At 35.6% G+C, this 19,494-nt stretch overlaps 2 protein-coding genes across 2 annotated transcripts; both read right to left on the reverse strand.

Moving 5' to 3' along the window:
* Nucleotides 1-1,034: 1,034 nt before the first annotated feature.
* On the reverse strand, nucleotides 1,035-10,764 carry pkd2l1 (polycystic kidney disease 2-like 1). Its single transcript, XM_007566929.2, has 15 exons — nucleotides 10,368-10,764; nucleotides 9,577-9,690; nucleotides 7,328-7,455; nucleotides 6,417-6,670; nucleotides 5,298-5,522; nucleotides 4,634-4,862; nucleotides 4,389-4,559; nucleotides 3,116-3,297; nucleotides 2,619-2,739; nucleotides 2,447-2,545; nucleotides 2,253-2,374; nucleotides 2,066-2,183; nucleotides 1,825-1,946; nucleotides 1,654-1,750; nucleotides 1,035-1,305 (listed from the first exon to the last, which is right to left on the reverse strand). The coding sequence occupies exons 1-15, from the start codon at nucleotides 10,618-10,620 to the stop codon at nucleotides 1,270-1,272; spliced, it is 2,271 nt and encodes a 756-aa protein (XP_007566991.1). The 5' UTR covers nucleotides 10,621-10,764; the 3' UTR covers nucleotides 1,035-1,269.
* Nucleotides 10,765-16,553: 5,789 nt separating this feature from the next.
* Nucleotides 16,554-17,796, reverse strand: atoh7 (atonal bHLH transcription factor 7). Its single transcript, XM_016679062.1, has one exon. It carries the CDS (start codon nucleotides 17,481-17,483, stop codon nucleotides 17,049-17,051), a length of 435 nt encoding a protein of 144 aa, XP_016534548.1. The 5' UTR covers nucleotides 17,484-17,796; the 3' UTR covers nucleotides 16,554-17,048.
* Nucleotides 17,797-19,494: the final 1,698 nt, after the last annotated feature.

Raw genomic sequence — 19,494 nt, forward strand, 5'->3', positions numbered from 1 at the left:
GCCTCCAGGCCTCGGTATGCTAAATGCTGTTAGCATTAATAACAAGATGGTTAAAAAGGATTGAAGTAGAAGCTCTAAAGACGCCCTCGATGTTTTTTGTCTCACTTGGTAGAGATGGAAATATTTAACAGCAGAATAATCTCACAACGATGAAATCAGATTTTTGTGGAGTCAAACTTCCAATCTGTTTGAATTTCATTCTAGTGAGAACAATTTGCCAACCCAGCAGGAGCTTTTCTGCTGCTGGTGGTGTAAGATGTTACAGCACAGGGTGTACTTAGTTTTTAGAAACATGGCTGTGCCACTGAAACCAACTAAACATTAATTTGCTTTCTGTCTCATCTCTACTGCGCATCGAGGCCGCTGCAGATGGAACAAAAAGTAAGTTTCTGTCAGAATAAGCCAAATTTTGAAATTAATCTCAGAAATTTTCTAGAAAAAAAAAACATGGAAATTTGGGAATTTCAAGTAAAATTTTGATATTAAAAAATTCTTGAGGTTTCAAAAATAAATTTAAAAAAAAGTAAATTTTTGAAACAAATTTCCAAGTTTTTTCCAGAAAATCTCTTATTTAAAAATTTGGGAGTTTTTTTCTATTAAAGTTTTAACTTTTCAAGCTCAAAAAGTTTCCAAAAGTCTTTTTTTTTTTACTTTAAATTTCAAATTTTTTTCCAGAACATTTCTGAGATTAAAATATTATGACATTTTTATCTCAGAAATTTCCAATTTACTTTTAGAAAATTTCTGAGTTTAATTTCAAAATTTCAGGGTTTTCTCGAGGAAATTTTATACTTTTCAAAGTCAGAAAATTTCTAAAATTTGACATTTTTTAAATTTTGAAACTGACAGATTTGCACTTGCCCCCCAAAAAACTTGGATTTGTTTCCCAAGTTTTCTGAAATAAATCTCAAAATCTCATTTATTTTCTAGAAACTTTGAATTTAATTTAAAATTATTTGATTATTCTCTAACAATCTTTTGACTTTTCAATTTACAAAAGTTTTATATTTTTGATTTTTCAAAAGCAGAAATGTCCATAACCTTGAAATTTCCAGAGGTTAATCTTAAAATTTCTGAGTTTTTTGGCTGAAATTTACTCCTCCTGGTCTTCTGGCCCTGTTGCGCCGTCGTTCTGCTGCAGTCAGATAGCTGGTAGGCGATACAGTCGTAATCATTTTTACAGTATTTACACGTTTCCAGGACAACCTGCTGCTGCTAGCTTGTTTTCAGGCGGTGATATTTTTCACTGATCCGCTTCCAGCAGGTTCATCACATCTGAGACGTCAGTGAAGACGATCGATTGCTCTGGGGGAGAAAATCAGATAAAATTAGATAAATAAAGGAGATTTTATTTGGAAAATATCAACATTATGACTAAATCTGAAAATTACGATAAAGTCAAAACTATGACTTTTTCTTTCATAATGAAACTGAAACTCGTAAAAACGACTTCCTGCTTTTTCTTTCAAATGAGTTTCCATAGTTACATGATTTTTGGAAAGTAAAAGTTATATATTTTATTACAATAGGAAATTTGATCCTTTTTATAAAAACTACATTTTATTTCAAATTTCAGGCTTTTAAAGGAAAGCAGAAAACTTTTGCCCAATAGAGCATAGAAACATTTTAATCTGGTTCAATCTGAATACTGACGTTGTTTCCCATTAATCCCAGTTTTTCCATGATCAGGTCCATCCTGGATGTGAGCGCCGCCACCGACGTTTCCATCTGCAGAACCCGCCTGCTCAAGCTGTCAGGAACAAAACCTGCTTTTAATCCGTTTCACCAGTCACGTTTCATTTTCCCAAATTAATCCGTTTTTACCTGAGGAACTGGTCCTGCGCCACGAAGCCTCGACTCTTTTCATCATCTGAGGCCGAACGATTCTCCGGAAACTCTTTTCCGTAGTTCCTTCCCAGGTTGTTCAGCTCGGCGTTAAGAGCATCCTGATTTTTACACGCAAACCAAACAGAATAATTAATTTAATTTTTTTCCCACATTTTCTGAATGGGATACTTTTCCAAGACACTGTAAAAACAGATGATTGATTTAGTTTGAAACAAACCCGTTTTTCTTCCAGTTCGATTTTCATCCTCGTTTGTTCGTCTACATCCAGAACCTGGTTTCCGTCTCGGTCAAACTGTGAGAAAGCCGCGGATATTTCTTTATCTTCATGACCCATCCTGCAAATTCAGCTCTGATGTTAGACAGGATTTATAATAATAATAATAATTTTACGTATTGCCTCTTACTCTTTAAGAGTCTCTCTGAAATCCTTGAATTCGATTTCTCCGGATCCGGACTGCAGAGCTTCCTGAACGTCCGATATTTTCTCTTTTTTCAGTTTCAGCTTCATGAAAGTCTTCATGTAGCTCTGGAGGTTTTAAGGAATCCGTGTCGTTAGTAATCCTTGTGTGGATATTAGGTGATTTAATCTGGTCCGTACCTGTTTGATGAGGTCAGTAATCTGCAGCTCGTCCTTCTGAGACGACAGCTCCTCTTTGACCTCTGAGTAGGTGTCATTGATGATGGCCAGGAACATGTTCTGGAAGGAGAAACACATGAACCGCCACTCAGGTTTAGCCCTAAAATCAAACATTTGTTGCAGAAATTCTTACCAGCAGGACAAAGAAAACAAAAAACACGTAGGTGACGAAGTAAATGGGCCCCAGGACTCGGTTTGCGCGGTCGATTGCATCGTAATCGAAGTCGCCAAGAATTATCCGGAACTGTGTGAAACTGCAACAGAAGGAAAACCGACGCAGTTTTTCCAGTTAGTCTGTTTGGTAATATTTACAGCAGTGGGTAAATAAAAATATTACTCAATTAAGAGTAGAACTACTTCAACATATTTTTACTGAAATAAAAATAAAAAGTAGCTGTTCCTAATTAAAACTGCAGGTGTGTGTCTGGGGAACTTTAAGTTAAAACATGTTTGTTTTTCATTCAGTGGGTAGAAAATACAGAAAATTTATTCAAATAAAAGTAGAAATCCTTCAAACTAAAATTACTCAAGTAAAAGTAAAAGGTACAGCGCAGTAAAAATACTCCTAAAAGTAAACTTTTTCAAAAGAGTAAATGTAACTAGTTACTCTGGATATTTGTCACCACTTACATGCACTTGACGAATGTGCTGAAGGATTCAACCTCGGTTCCAAACAGCAGGTATCCAAGCTGCGCATAGGCGAAGAAGACGATGAAGAACATGATGGCGAAGCCCAGGATGTCCTTGGCGCATCGGCCCAGCGTGGTGGACAGCTGCGTCATCGTCTTATTGAAGCTGATGTACTTGAAAATCTACAGAAAGACCAAAAGGAGGTTACTGTCTGATGGTTTTCTCCTTCGTTACCCTGAAAAGTTACAGCTAAAGGCTAATTTTAAAATGGCGTCATGCTAACTTAGCTAGCTTGCTATCCAAACCAATCTGGCCCTGTGTGAAAAACTATATCTCCTATATCAGCGAGATATAGTCTGTGTGTAAATTAAAATATTATTTGCAAATTAGACAAAAATACTTGGTAAGTTTTTGTGTTTTTGCAGTGAACAGCTCACTGCCTCTCAGTCGCCTCCAAAGTTTAGAGGTGAATACTTTTTCATACAGGAATACTAGTTGCCTTTTCTCTTACTAAATGAAATAACTATTTAAAAACCATATTTTGTGATTATTTATATTATGTTTATTTTGAATAGGTTGCTAACTAAATATTTAGTTTACCAACTAAGGATTTAGTTCAGAGCTAAATATTCAGTTAGCAAGCAGTAAGCTTCCTAGCTGTTAGCTTGCTGAGCTAAATGTTTAGTTAGCAAGTGAAATGGCTGTCACTAACTAAATAGTCTGTAAGCTAAATATGTAGTTCAAAGCTAAATGTTTAGTTGACAGTTAAAAAACATTTAGCTATGAGCTAAATGTCTAGATAGCAAGCAAAATAGCTTGTTAACTAAATGTTAAACTAATAATTAGCTCAGATCTAAAGGTTTAGCAAGAAAGCAAAAATAGTTAGCATACAAAAAACATATATAGTCTGTAAGCTAAATATTTAGCCCAGAGCTTAAATGTTTAATGAACAAGCTAAATAGTTAGCTTGTTAACCAAATACATATTTAGCAAGCTAAAAATTCTGCTTCTAAATATATAAATATTTAGTTGCTAACTAAATGTGGAACTAAATATTTAGTTCAAAAACTAAATACTTAGCTTGGAACTGTGAAATTTTTGAATGAAAAATTAACAACATTGTGAAATTAGGACATTTAAAAATGAATCCCTAAAGCTAAATAACCCAGATTACGGCTGTTTATCTTCATCAGTTTGCTGGTCTGAAACATTTAAGGGGCCTGGAAACTTTTTTAAGTGTAACAATAAACAGTAAAAGATGTGAAAAGTTTACCTTGATCCAGGCGAAGAACAAATTCACAGCATTCATGTTGTTGTACTGGGTTTGCCAGAAAGCCAGAAACTCAAAATCGGCGTATAAATCCGGCTGTTCCAGCAGCGACCCGAGCAGATTATCCACTTTGATGGTCCGGAAGACATTGAAGACAATCGCAACGATGGCGAGCTGGAGAGAAAAACGCCGTTACTTCCTTCAGTACGAACAGCGGATCTGAATCTGGGCCTGAATCCGTCTCCTACCAGTATGACCAGTATGTCCATGATGTTCCAGATGCTTTTGAAATAGGCGAACTTGTGTATCCGCAGCTCCAGAATCTCCTCCACCACGTAGTAGAGGATGAACACGCAGAAGACCAACTCACAGCCGAGGACAAAGTAGTCCCAGTGGGTGATGTAGCGGATCAGTTTGACGGTTCTGATCTGGTAGGACGGGACGGCGCCGCCGGTCGCTGGGAACTCCACCACCAACCTGGGAGACACAAACCGACCGGTCAGAAAGAACCAAAATGAGTTTGTATGCAACCAAAATAAATGAAATAAATTCCAGCCATTGTTCCTCCAAATGGCTGAACAGATGAACACAGAAAATTTAATGTTTTTTGGTGTCGAGCACCTTTGGTTTTACCGTTGTATGCGCTGTACAATGGCTGCTGGAAAAGGCAGATGTTTTGTTGTTGACTTACCACCCAGAAAAAACTTCCTCATTCTTATTTGTTGTACAGAAAGTTCCACTTCTGCTTTTCAAAGATGTACTGTTGTATAATATCATCTAAGACTGATTTTATGCAAAACAAATCAGATAAACGTGTTTTGTATAGGCCATAGACACATCCTAACTTGTTCAAGGAAGCATAATGGGTCACCTTTAAAGTTCTTAATGTGATAAAATGTTGGAAAACTTCACCTGACGACACAGAACATGTTGATGTTTGCATTGTAGGCTGAGAAGTCGATGAAAACCACCCTAGTTCCTCGGTCCAGCCAAAGGTTTTCCATCAGTTCAGCCAGGATGTTGGCGCTGTCCTCCTTGGTCCGGCTCAGGTCCTGGTAGAACCCGGCGCCGCTGTAGGTGGTCAGGAGGCCCCAGTAGGAGGAACCTTTGATGTCTTTTTCTGTGTGGTAGCACCACCTACAGAGGAGGAAGGTTTATTTCTCTCAATGCTGCCACAACAATGTTTATATATATATATATATATACATTGTATGGGGTTTGTAAAGTGACACCATTACTCTGGGATGTTTAGCCTATCATACTCATATTTCACTATTTCATCCATTAAAATTTTAATTAGTGAGCTAAATATTTACAAAGCAAATACTTAGGTTCATGTTCAGTTTGCAAGAAAAATATCTAGGTTGCTAACTAAATATTTAGTTTACCAACTAAGGATTTAGTTCAGAGCTAAATATTCAGTTAGCAAGCAGTAAGCTTCCTAGCTGTTAGCTTGCTGAGCAAAATGTTTAGTTAGCAAGTGAAATAATTGTCACTAACTAAATATTTAGTCTGTAAGCTAAATATGTAGCTCAAAGCTAAATGTTTAGTTGACAGCCAAAAATATTTAGCTATGAGCTAAATGTCTAGATAGCAAGCAAAATAGTTAGCTTAACTAAATGTTAATCTAAATATTTAGTTTTTCAACTAAATATTTAGCTCAGATCTAAAGGTTTAGCAAGAAAGCAAAATAGTTAGCTTACGAAAAATATATATATAGTCTACAAGCTAAATATTTAGCACAAAGCTTAAATGTTTAATGAACAAGCTAAATATTTAGCTTGCTAAATATATAAATATTTAGTTGCTAACTAAATGTGGAACTAAAACTAAATATTTACCTTGGAACTGTGAAATTTATGAATGAAAAATTTATAACATTGTGAAAATAGGACTTTTTAGAACGAATCCCTATTTTTTCTCCCATGAAAAACTACGTAACCCAGATTACGGCTGTTTATCTTTGACTGTGTCGCTTTAAAAGCCACCCCATAATTTTCGTTGTTTCGTAGGAGATGAGAAGAGGCGTACGCAGAGCCGTTGATGAGACCGAAGCTGAGGTCGTCCTCCTTCTTCTCGTTGTAGACGTCAAAGCATCCGGAAATCTCATCTTTGAAGTCTTCATGGACTTTGCAGGAGTTGTTTTTAATCTTAATCTGCCTCATCCGGGGAACTCCGAGCAGCATGTTCTCATAGTAGATGAACGACTGGTTTCCGCTGTCCAGGGACTGGTTGTTGTACCATTTGGTCCAGTAAAGCCCCTCCAGTAATGGACCCTGGGCGTACTGGTGTTACAGAGAGAATAAGACAGAGACTGATTTTAACTTTAACTCATTCTCTCATTTGTACGACGGCGGATTAGAGCCACTATAGATAGAAAAACAGAACTAAATTTAACTTTGAGATTAAATTTTCTAAAAAACCTGGACATTTCTGAGCTTGAAAAATAAATGATATGGTAGAAAAGAATTCAGAATTTTTTTATATTAATCTCTCTTATATATATATATGAAATCAAGGAAATTTCTGCGCTTGTGAAACCCAAAATTTGGTAGAAAAAAATTCAGAAATGTTCAGATTATTCTCAGAAATATTCTAGAAAACATTTGAAAATTTTTGACCTGCAAAAGTTTAAAAATTTTTACTTCTGAATTTCAGACGTTTCCAAAAGTAAAAAAACAACAAAAAAAAAACTTTTCAAATTCAGAAATTTCAGAAAGTTTTTGTGATCAATCTTAAAATGTCCAATATTTTTTCTTGAAAATTTTCTACTTTTCAAACTCAGAAATGTCCCTGCTGTTTCTCGAAAAGGTTTGGTATTAATCTCAAAATTTGTCAGTTTTTTGGCAGGAATTTTCTCAGTTTTTCTTCCATCTACAGTAGCCCTGACACGCCATCTTACATCAGCAAGCAAAACGTGGAAAAACAAACATGAAACTCACGTCCCAGAAGTCGGCCATGGTGCCAATGGTCTGAAACGTGACTCCATTTTGGCTGGCCGAGCCCACAAACAGATCCGTCATGGCTTTGGTGAAATAATAGCTGCTGGAGCTGGTCATACCGTAGGTCACTGAAAGCACATCAGCGTAATCACATTGTTAACACCTGGCTAGCTCCCAGATAAGAAAACCGCGGGCTTTGTTCGGCTAAAAGGATCCAGATTAGTCCCGGTAATTTGTTTGGATAAAGCATGTCGGCTGGAGGCAAACAGCCTCGTCAAACAATGACAGTCCAACCCACACAAAGCCACAAAAGGAGCTAAAGCTCTTATCGCTAAAAGCCAAGAGAGCAGCAGCACTTGTTCCCCCTTCACTCCCAAAGCTCAGCTGGACAAAAGAGCAACAACAGCGGCATTGAGAGGAAAGTTTCCATCCGCAATTAGTCTCAGATTTACTCAAATACTCAAAAATACCCATGGAAATTATGTAATTATCTTCCACAAAGAGGTAACATTGAATTTATTTATTTTTCTTAACCGGTTTTTATCCCAGATGTTCCCTCTGAACATGCTAACCTACATGCTAATGCTAATTCAAGTCGCAGAATTTAATGTGTTGATTTAACACATTTTAAAAAACAGCAACAGTTAAAAAGAAAAAAAAAGTCATTTTATTTGGGAAAAAAAACAACACCAACAAAGTTGAGAAAATTATTTGCGACCCTGATTAATATGGAGGACCAAAACTGTCAAAATTAAAAATGGAAGCAGAAATGTCGACGTTCCTCTTCCATTACCATATGCATGAGTTTTCAAGAAGAAATTTATATATATTGTTTTTCCTTTTTCTTATTCATGCAGTTTCACCAGAAAATTTATATATTTTCTTTTGCGTTTTCCCATGCGTTTGTTCTTTTTACATTTCTTCCTCTCCTCTTTTTACTTTTCCCTATGCATTTCTGCCTCATTATGCAAATGAGATGAAAACCAAAACCAAAAAGTATAAAAATCCTGAAAATGAATTCATCCTGCTCTGAAAAATGTCAAAAATAAATACCGTATCCTACTTTACTCCTAAAACACTTAAAATACAACATGGCAGCTGCAGTATAAAAATAAGCAACTGTAAGAAAAAGATAAATGAAAATATCACAAATAAAAGGAAGATGTATAAGCAACATTATTTTATTGGGAAATAATAAAATGCAAAGAAATAATTGCTTATAGCACAATTAAGGGCACAGTTTCAAAATAAATACAGCAATGTTTTTGTTTTTTATGAAATCAAACTTCATATAAAATTTTTATTAGTAATTAATTTCTTAATATAGCATGACAGAGATGTTTTTCTGTTAGCTTCAGTAGATTGAACCAGAACTCAACTTTATCTAAAGAAGATGGTGAAAGATGGAGAAATTTTAAAAATCTGAGGCTTAACTGCGTCATCAAGTTGCCATAGAAACCATTAGACACTACATGCTAACTTCAGATGAGACAAGGATGTAGCAAACACAGAAATGTTTACTTAAAGAACCAAATGCTGACGATGAGGTACAGGGGAGGAACTGTGATGCTGCGGGAACCATTTTAGGGAAATCCTTAAGTGTCCAGAGAATTTAGATCAAAATTGATATTTTTTAATTATATATTTTATATTTAGGTTGTTTAAAATGTTTAAAACTGTTAATAATTTGACACTTACATCGTGTTAGAATTGTTATCATATTTACACTTACATTTTGTGTTTTCTGATATTTTCACAAAACTGAAAATAAATAACATTTAATTAAATAAGGTTTAAACGATTAATTGTATTCATAGTGATTAATCAATTACTGATTAAGTCAAAAGTGTACAAAAAAACATGTTTGTCTAATAAATATGTTTTAGCCAAAACTCCTCCACCACTGAAGGAAAAAAAGTATTTGTCCTCTTTTAAAAAATTAATGGAATTATTTGTTTATTTGCATTTTTTAATGTATATTTCTGATTTTGTATTTTAAAAAGGCTTCAGTGGTTACATAAAACATCTGTGTTCCGTTTTGTACCTGATTAATCGACTAATCGACTCATTGATTAACTGATTACTAAATTGATTAACTAATTACTAAAATAATTGTCTGCACCTTTAGATTTAATTAATAACAAACATTTAGGATGAAACTAGCAGAGGCATATAGTGGTAAATATCACAAAAGGGACTTTGTGATTTAACCAGGACATTAAACCTGTTCAGAAATTCAAAGCACTTACAGAGACAAACATCCAGCAGGAACACCAGGTAGACCAGCAGCTCCCTCAGAGTGGTGCGGATGAACTTTTCCCTGTTGTTGGACGTGTTTTCTGTCCAAGCTGTTCCCCAAAACGCTGCAGGAAACATAAATGCACAAAGACGTGTTAGAGTCACTGTGTAAAGGGGAAAGGATGAGTAAAGTTCTGCCAGAAAACTCAAATATTTTTAGATTAATGTCAGAAATGTTCAAGAAAGAAAAATTGAAAATTCCGTTTGAAAAGTCTAAGATTTGCTGGAAAAAAATCCAAAAATTTGAGATTAATCTAAAAAATGTTATAGAAAAAAACAGTGAAATTTCAGTTTGAAAAGTTAGAAAATGTTGCTAGAAAAGCAGAAATTTTGAGAATAAACTCAGAAATATTCTAGAAAAACACATAGAATTTATTTATTTATTTATTTATTTTTTCAAATTTTCAGAGTTTCAAAAGTAGACAATTTTCTACCTTTGGATTTTTTCTGTTTTTCTGAGTTGCAAAAATCAAACATTTTCCAATTTTGAAACTCTAAAATGTCCAAGTTGTTGTGTAGAAAATTTCTGAAATGAATATAACATTTTAAGATTTTTTTTTCTTGCTAGAAATTTGCTAGAAATTTCCAGGTCTTATATAGGATATTGGAAAATTTCTGAGTGTTTCCTATGTGTATTACGCTGTGGTAAAAAGAAGTCTCTTTCTACCGTTTTCCACAGATAACACTCATTATGCAGACAGAAGTCGATATATATTTTTGTAAAACTTAAATGTTTCCCCACCTTTGATAAAGCTGCAGCAGCCTCTGTTCCTCTTCACAGGGCTCTGGTCGGAGCTGCCCGGTTCCTCCTGGATGCGGTCCAGTTTGCAGCCCCGGTGCAGGGAGGCCGGCTGGGGGCTGTAGATGGTGCTGACCAGCGGCGCAGGGGAGCCGCAGTAGCCGTGGTTCACCCAGCCGCCGTCCGCCATGGCGTCCAGCTCGGACTCGGCTCGGCCCGTCAGGTGGCTCTCGGCCCGGTTGTTCAGACTCCTCATGCTGCCGGACTCGCAGTTTGCGGGAAAAGTGAATGCGGGGCGGCAAGTTGCGGCTTTTCAGCACCTGCCGGAGGGACGATGATGATGATGGAGGGATGACCTCAGAGGGATGAAGGAGGAGCTTTTGTTGTGAAGTCCAAACTAATATCCAGAGTTGGGTAGTAACTAGTTACATTTACTTGAGTAACTTTTGAAGAAAAAAACAAAACTTCTCATACGCTGTACCTTGAGAACAGTAATTTTATTAGAAGCATTGCTACTGTCTGCACTTTCTGTACTGAATGAACATCAAACATGTTTTAACCAAATAATTCACCAGACACAGACCTGTTTGGGTCAAAGTTTCATAAGCTTGACATTGAAAGAAACTGATTTAGAAACATGTTATTTTCTGTTACTTTATGAATTATTGTCATTTTGGTCATTAAAATACCAAAAATTCCATTAACTTTATATTTTGGTCCATCGCAGTACTTAAGTAGGCTTTTTACCAAATACTGTTTTACTTTTACTTGAGTAATTTCTTGGATGGATACTTTTTATTTTCACTTAAGTGTAATTATTGGATACTTTACCAACCTCATCTGTTAGTTGCATAACGACAAAGATGATCAAAACTATTTTGATCAATTCTATGTTTGTTTTCTGACATATTTACGTTTCAGTTCATTGTTTGTTCAGTCAAGCCAGTGTTTCTTTCTATTTACTGTTTAAATTATCAATTTAAACCCTATAAACCTGGAAAATACATAAGATTGAAAAAACATTGCAGTTTCTGTAGCACCTGTTTTCTTTTTTGGAAAAATACTTCTTATTTTTAACAGGTGTTACTTTTTCTGCCAAATTAAGTTCTTTAACATCCATGTTTACAGCTACTGAGGGACATTTCAGTGAGTCTGACCCTCTCTGGTAATTCAGGGTTGTCACTATCGATTAGCAGCCCGGGCGCTAACAGGCCCCCTCTATGAAATCAATTAATTGCCCGTCGATTATATTCTCTGTCACCAGCTGCTCACTTGTGACTGAATTAATGAGGGAGGTAATTGAAATGTCACTAAGGGTCTCTGCCCCATTATCATCAGACACCTTTGCCATTCTACTCTCCTTTAGTCTTCATTAGGTATACAAACACTCATCTGGAGTGTTTTTTTCTGTTTACTTCCTGTAATCTCATATATATTATATATATTTGTGGCCCTTTTGTGTTTGTTTAACGTCTAGTAGGATAACTTCACAACAAACACTCAGGTTCACTCTATTATTATGTCCAACTAGAGAGAAAATCAATATAGAGCTTTGGAGCTGACGTCACAGCGTATGACGTTTACGTCGCTCGGCGCCATGTTTGCAGCCCACAGACCAAAACAAACTAGTCAGAACACCGGTGTTTTCATTGTATTACCGTCCGCAGCGAAGTTGTTTTGCAAATTGGATACTGGATATTCGCCCTCCGCGGAGTAAGGGACGTTCAGCTCAAGGTTGATCCGATTTATGAACGCTAATTTCGGCCAGCTGTTCTCTACCGATGCCTCCTGAAGCGCTCGGAGTTTCACATAGGGACCGTCAATTTCTGAACACTCCTGTAAATAAATGCTTTGACTTGTGACCAACTAATACAAAAAAGTGGCAATTCATGCTATTAAACGAGGCATGCTATCCTCTATAAAATGGTTAAGTCATATTCAATATTTTAAATATTAAATGTTTTCTTCAATAGCTTCCAAATCGTGTGCCCCATTAATTTAAAATCTGAGAAATTATTCTACTAGACTGTATAAATGAGGCACACTCATCTTTATTACATTTGAACACTTTATATATATTTTTTTTAGCTATTTATTTAGTTTTTTTCTTCAATAGCTTCTAGGTCATGTGACCTATTAACTCAAAATCTGTGAAATTCTACTAAGCTATATAGATGAGGCATATTTTTATTTCATTTTGACCCCCTTTTTATTTTTTGACCAAATTTATATTTAAAAAATATATTTTTTTAAAAGTTAATAAAATAAATTACCTCAGATGATAAAAACATTTGTAACCTGTAATGTTCAATTACATAAAATTCTAGAACTGGATCTATTTCATTATATGTTTGCTTACCTGAAATATGTTAAATACAACAAATATTTATTAAAGTGTGATCTGTTTCATAAAATTTACTTGTCACTTTTATTGTTTAATTACACATTAAATCTTTAAAGATGGGCTTTTTCATCTGGTTTGTGTCATGATGTGGTGTGGCGGTGGACACACTTTATGTGGATGTTATTTTTAATGAACTAAAACTAAATCCAAAATCCAAGGAAATCCAAAACACAATGAAACAAAGGGATAACAAAGGTAATGTGAAGATCTAAACCAGTGTTTCTCAACCCTGGTCCTCACCGCCCCCCTGTCCTGCATGTTTTAGGTGCTTCCCTTCTGCCACACACCTGAATTGTATCTCTGGGTGATTAACAGGTTTCTGCAGTACTTGATGGTCATGCAATAATTTGAATCAGCTGTTCTGGAGTAGAGGCACATCTAAAACATGCAGAGTAGGGGGCCGGTGAGGACCATAGTTGAGAAACACTGATCTAAGCAGAGAAAAAACCTAATAGTACTACTATATATATATCTTCCTTTAATAATATCAAATTTTTACTTTAAATGTGGTTAATTTCTTCACCTGTTTACATGCAATTTGAAAGACTTGAATCAAATGTTTCCTGAATGTTTCCCACATGAAATTATTGAATGAGAGAAAACAGCCACTTCCAACTGTACACATATTTCTGCAGCCTTGCTGAGCTCCTCTCCTGGCGTTTCCTCCTCAGTCTTTCCAACTTGCTCCTCATCTACAGCCTCTGGAACTGTGTTTTCATTATTTACCTCTTCTGGGGTAAATAATAAAAACAGTCTCTGTAACTCGCTCCTCCACTTATTGATGGTTTTGCTGTATCGCCTCTTTAATTGACGCCCATGTCGGTCTTATGTTGTGGTGTTTACCTCGCAGTGACCCATATTCAGCGCTGGACCCCAGTCAGGATTGAGCTAATCCATTTTGTACGTCGGTTTGCCTTCAAGAGGGCATATCAGAACACACATCAGTATGAATACTGGAAATTTGATAACACTAGTAAAATAGTTTACTTAATGTAATAACCTCGATGTCCACTGACAAAACTCGGACTACGCTACATAAACAATATTAGCCCGACCTAAACAAGGTTGACCCACTTAAATGAACTCAACAGAAACTGATCATGAGTACACCCGGACAAAATCATAGCAAAATAAATTATGACACAGCACTAACAAAGCGAATTTAGACTCAGCAGAATGGAAATGTCTGGAGCAAACTTGTAGGTATCTGGGGATGTTGGAGAACGTAATATCAGGACGTCTCACCGCTGACACCAGGACATTCGTCTTCTTTTCGTTAGCACCGATAACTTAGCTTCCTCGCGTTGTTTCCAAGCAGGAAAATAGTGAAAAGAAAGACCGTTTTCCATCTTTTTACCTTTTCGGTCGTGTGATCAGACATTACACCCAATAACGCAGCAACTTCGTGCCATAGCTAAAATATCTGTGAGAGTTTCTGTCCCAGTAACCGACGGCAACAGAGCTGACTGTGATCTCATAGTGTATCTAACATTTACATTATTAATCCACATAACTAATCTCATCCTTAACATAAAGAACAACAAATATACTTTTCAGTACAGGAAATAAAAACCACACACATTCAAAACTATCACACAATAACTGAAACATTACTTTGTATATAAAATTAAAACATATCTAACTAGAGAAAATCATCTTCCACCAGTATACATTCAATAAAAACACAATAAATAACCCAAAGCAAAACTATAGCACAATGGCTCCCAATGAACAGTTAAAAGTTGTAAAGTAAAATGCACATTAATTATGACAAATGTTAAAAAATACATATACAAAACATGGCAAAATTGCACTTTAAATACTGTATATAATAAAATTAATCAAAAATAACTGTTAAAATATTAATACTCGTAAAGAAAACACAGCTGATTCCATCACAGTTACTGAATGGCGACAGAGAAAGGAGAACGGGGGCCATCAGTTACCAGTTGCTATGGTAACCACCAACCGTAAATAGTAAGTTAGCATAACTTTTTGACTAATCGAAACGAACTTGGAGATTAAATAAACCAAATTTTGACACACTTCACATCTATAATATTGTTAAAATAAATCTCTGTTACATAATAGGTATCTTTTCTCTCATTTATGTTCTCTTTTTAGACGTTTAATGAACATTTCTAGATAAAAACATCGGAAAAAAGGAAGCAACTCCACAGCCTGTTAGCTGAGCAGCCGCCTGATTAAAAAGTGAACATTGTTAACATTATTTGAACGTTAAAGTTAATGCACAGCGTTTAGGGAGGACTGTGTTTGGGTGTTCATGCTTCAGTGGCTCTGAACACAGCCATTACACACGGCCATTATCACGCAACAGAGTTTAATTTCTTTCTCCCCCGCCTCCCAAGCTAGGACCTTTGCACGTATGCGTCCTTCATCTGCTGCTTGTGCCACCGCTCAAACGGTCACAAGATCTGATTTAAGTGAAGTCAAGGCTTAGATTTTATAAATATATCAACTTTCTTTAACTTCTTAAAGTTAAGGCAGTTGAACAAATTAAATCAGTCGTTTCTGGGTGTCCTTCCAGAAGTTTCTCCATTAAACTTTGAAGTAAAAACTTCTTCCTAAATGTACAATTAATCCCAAAATGGCTTAAAGTTACCTTTTAGGACAATATCCAAACTTTTTGTCATGTTAATTCTAAAAACTACAATAAAATTACAATTTTTAAGAAAGTTTTCACTGCTCAACAATAAACTAAGCATATATGTATACAATAATTCTAACTGAACAAGTTTTTGTAGAAAATTGAAGTTTAAATCATTGTAGATCCAAAACTTTTATAGCTGAAAGACATCCAGTTTACAAACTCTTTTGGGGTCAGATGGAAAAAATAATGAAAAATATTTGGATGTTTTCAGCAATAAGAACAAGATATAGGTCACTATCTCTTTAAAAATGCCTGCTGTATCAAAGTAAATTAGATAAAAGCTGATTTTTGAGTTTTGAATGGTATGTAGATACTTCTGTCACATTAATTTATTGTCTTTTGAGAAAAGGCTGCCTTATTTTGTTTCAGAAACAAACTCTAGAATGAAAAGATTTACTTTTCGAGAATTACTTTCTTACTTGTTTAGCAATTTTTTTATTTTTTAAAACAGTCAGTCCTGAGCATAATTACTTAGTCTTTCCTTATTTTTTTATATTTTTACATCCAAAGATAGATATTTATTTAAATATGTCAGTGGTGATCTCAGTTTTTATATATATTGAAATTTGTTTATAAAATCCAACTGATGCCTCATTAAAATGGGTTGCACTTGGTTTTAAACTGGTTTATTTTTACTTTTTACTCCTCTGGTGACGTAGAGAATACGCGTTATCTGAGAGCCCAGCAGCTCTGGGTCAAAGGATGATTTACTCCTCTGAACACTCTCTATGTTATCGCTTGTTTTAGCCACTTAGCGTCATTTTGGCACTATTTAATAGAAAAGCCTTTTAATTGGGAGAAATTAATCAATTGGGACTAGATATGCAACTATCAATTAATGAGTTAATCCAAAGTTGACTGATCTTATCGGTTGATTATTGATTAATTGACAAGCAGGCATTTTGTATCAAGAGGGCCAACTGCATTTCCAACATAAACGGCTACCTTTATCTTATTATAGTGAATGAAAAAAATATTATTTTGTATCAATGATACAATGTCCTGATAAATAAATAGTGACTAAAAGGACTTTAAAAAATATATTTTTATGTAAAGAAGTGGCGAAGTCAGACAAAGTTTTCTCACAAAATAATTTTATTCTTTATGAACACTTTTAAACAAAATAGATGTTTGTGAAAAATAAAATCTATATTTAAACTCTACAAACATGACATCTTAATTCTCACAAAGATTGTCTCACAATTTATCGCAGATTGCACCACATTGCTTTTTTCCCAGGTTACATTAATGATATACAGAATTTACACAACAGAACTTTTTCTATCGAAAAAATATGCAAAAAAAATGTCCAAAAAACAGAAGCCTCTTTGAGGCTTCAATGAGCTGCAAAATAAATACAGAACAGAAACAATACAAATGTATTTACTGCCTCCCAGACTGGAAGGAAGACCCTCATATTGTCCAACAACATGGCCGACTTTCAGAGGCAGAACTTTGTACTTTCTGAAGCTAAATAGGCGTGTCTCTGTTACAGAAAACATAATTTTTGTACGAACAAACAGTACTTACAAACAAAAAAAAAATGTTGCCTTGAAACCATTTTTACACCTTTTTTTATGGCGCCCCCTCTGGCGCAGCGCCCACAGCGTTACGCATGGACATGATGGGCGTCGAACTCACAACAGAAGGACGAGTGGACGTACTCCTGTCCTGCCGGATGCTCGTACCTCATCAGGCATGAGTAACTTTCCGGCTGCATAACATCCAGCTGCAGGTCCAGCCACTGCCGGTGGGGGGCAGCGGGCCTCCGGGTGTCAGTCAGGATCCTGTTGAGGGCCACGATGTAGCTGAGGGCCATCTGCAGGGTTTCGTACTTGGACAGTTTCTTGTCCTGGCCCCACTGCGGGACCACTTTCCGCAGGCGGTCGAAGGCCGTGTTCAGCCCCTGCATCCTCTTCCTTTCTCGGGCGTTGGCCGCCATCCGCCGCCGGGTGGCGGACTCGAATTTCTCTGGTGACTTGGAATCCGGCTCCGAGGATTCGGATCCGGAATCGCTGCAGCTGGGACTTGGACGGGACTTCATGATTCAAAGGCAAAACCAGTTCAAGTTCCTCGCTGGATTTTAAGCGTTTAGCTTCAGAAAGTGTGAGGAGTCGGAGCTGCTGCGGCTTTTATAGGGCGGAGGGGATGAACAGGTGGCAGCAGGTGGAGTCCCGACTCGGGGAAACACGGACCCACACCCACTCTCAGCACACACCCACACTAACAAACCCTAATGAAATTTTAATTATCACGGTCCGGCCGTGCATGGCTTCACTCGGAGCCATGTGTCACAAACACCAAAAGTCGACCATCTGGTAGCGCTGACGGCCCAAACAAACATGCAGAGAGGCTGCTGAACTGGACATTATGCAGTTTTACAAATTAATTCGGTAGCAATAATAATTTAATAATCACATCTATCTATTTTTTTTTCTTCCTGATTTGGAAAACTTTCGGAAAAGTTTAACGTTTTCTCTGCTCTAATCTGCGAGAATTACAGGAGAAGAACAAAGTCGTAGTAATATTACATATTTATTCTCGAAATATTACGACTTCTCATATTGTTACGACTTTATTCTTGTAATTTTAGTTTTCCTTTTCGCACTAACACTCCGTAGTAAATACTCAGTTACATTTACTTGAATAACTTTTTAAAAAGTACTTTAGAAGTAGTTTTACTATGACTTTTACTTGTATATATTGTAATTGTAAACTGCTGCTATTCTTATTTTAATGAAAATTCTGCGTACCTTGTCCAATGCTAGTAACTTAAATAAACATTTTAACCAAAAAATATAAACAATAGTCGTACACCTGCAGTTTATGTTAAAGTGAGACCTCTTGTTTATACACCAGCTTTGCAATTCTAATTGAGATTAATAAAATAAAGTACTATTAAGTACATTAGAACATTCTAATATACACATTATTTACTTCAAGTGTTAATTTTGTGTGAAGTGTAATGTTTTAAACTTATTTATTTTGCCTGAATTTTGTATTTATTTTTAATTTTAGTCTCTAAAATTCCGTTATTTGCACATAACTGTATATTTTTTCTAATTGAATACATCATTTTTTACTCTCACTCGAGTACTTCTTATGGTGATAATCTGAGATTAGCCTGAGGCAGCAGAAGTGTAAGTGAGGGATTTAACCGGCACATTATGAAAGGATTATTGCTTTTACACAATATGGACCAAGATGTTGTGAATGTTGCAGAAACTTAAAGCTGTTGGTTCAAATCCCTTCATGTTGCTTTGTTCACAGTTCTGGAGAAACATTAATGTGTCTGGTGCTGCTGGTGAACACATGATGCCAAATGAATAATTGATCTGTGAAGTGGTGCAAGAAGTAATACGTCTGTCTCTCTGTCTGTCGTTTCCATCTGCTGAAGCCTAAAGAGCAACTCACACTTAAACTGTTAGCATTTAGCATTTTAACGTTGCTGCTTCTTGACCTTTAGATAATTTAATTCACTGAAATAAATAAAAACACATTATATTCTAACATCAAAACTCAGTCATAAGTATTCATAAGTTAGAAAAAAAAGCATTTGCAATAAAGGGGTTGAAACGATTAATCTGCTTAATCCCGATTAATCAGTTATTGAAGTAATTGTAAAGTAATTTAGTAATCGATTAATCATTAACTAGAGTGTACACATGAAAAAAGGTCATCTAGTGGAAAAAAAACATACAATCAGAGCAGAAACAGAAATTTAACCAAAACTGTGCACAAATATTTACATTTTGCATTTAAGATAAAAAAGATTTGTTTTAAAAATATGTTTTAGTCAAAATGCCTTAAGTGGGAATTTTAGATTGACTTGGTTCAGGTTTATATGTTACAGGGCATGTTGTTGCATTTTAAGCAGTGAAATGTTTATTTTCTTTAAATTATTTCTTTATTTGCATCTTTTAAAGTAATTCTAATGTTAAAAAAGGCTTATATGTAAGGTTGAAACGATTAATCACAATGAATCAATTATTAAAATAATCGTCAGCTAATTAAGTAATCGATTGTTAATTAGAGAATAGAGACTTAAAAAAGCC

This window comes from Poecilia formosa, unplaced genomic scaffold (genome assembly GCF_000485575.1).
Source record: "Poecilia formosa unplaced genomic scaffold, Poecilia_formosa-5.1.2 Scaffold201, whole genome shotgun sequence".
NCBI classification, from domain to species: Eukaryota; Metazoa; Chordata; class Actinopteri; order Cyprinodontiformes; family Poeciliidae; genus Poecilia; species Poecilia formosa.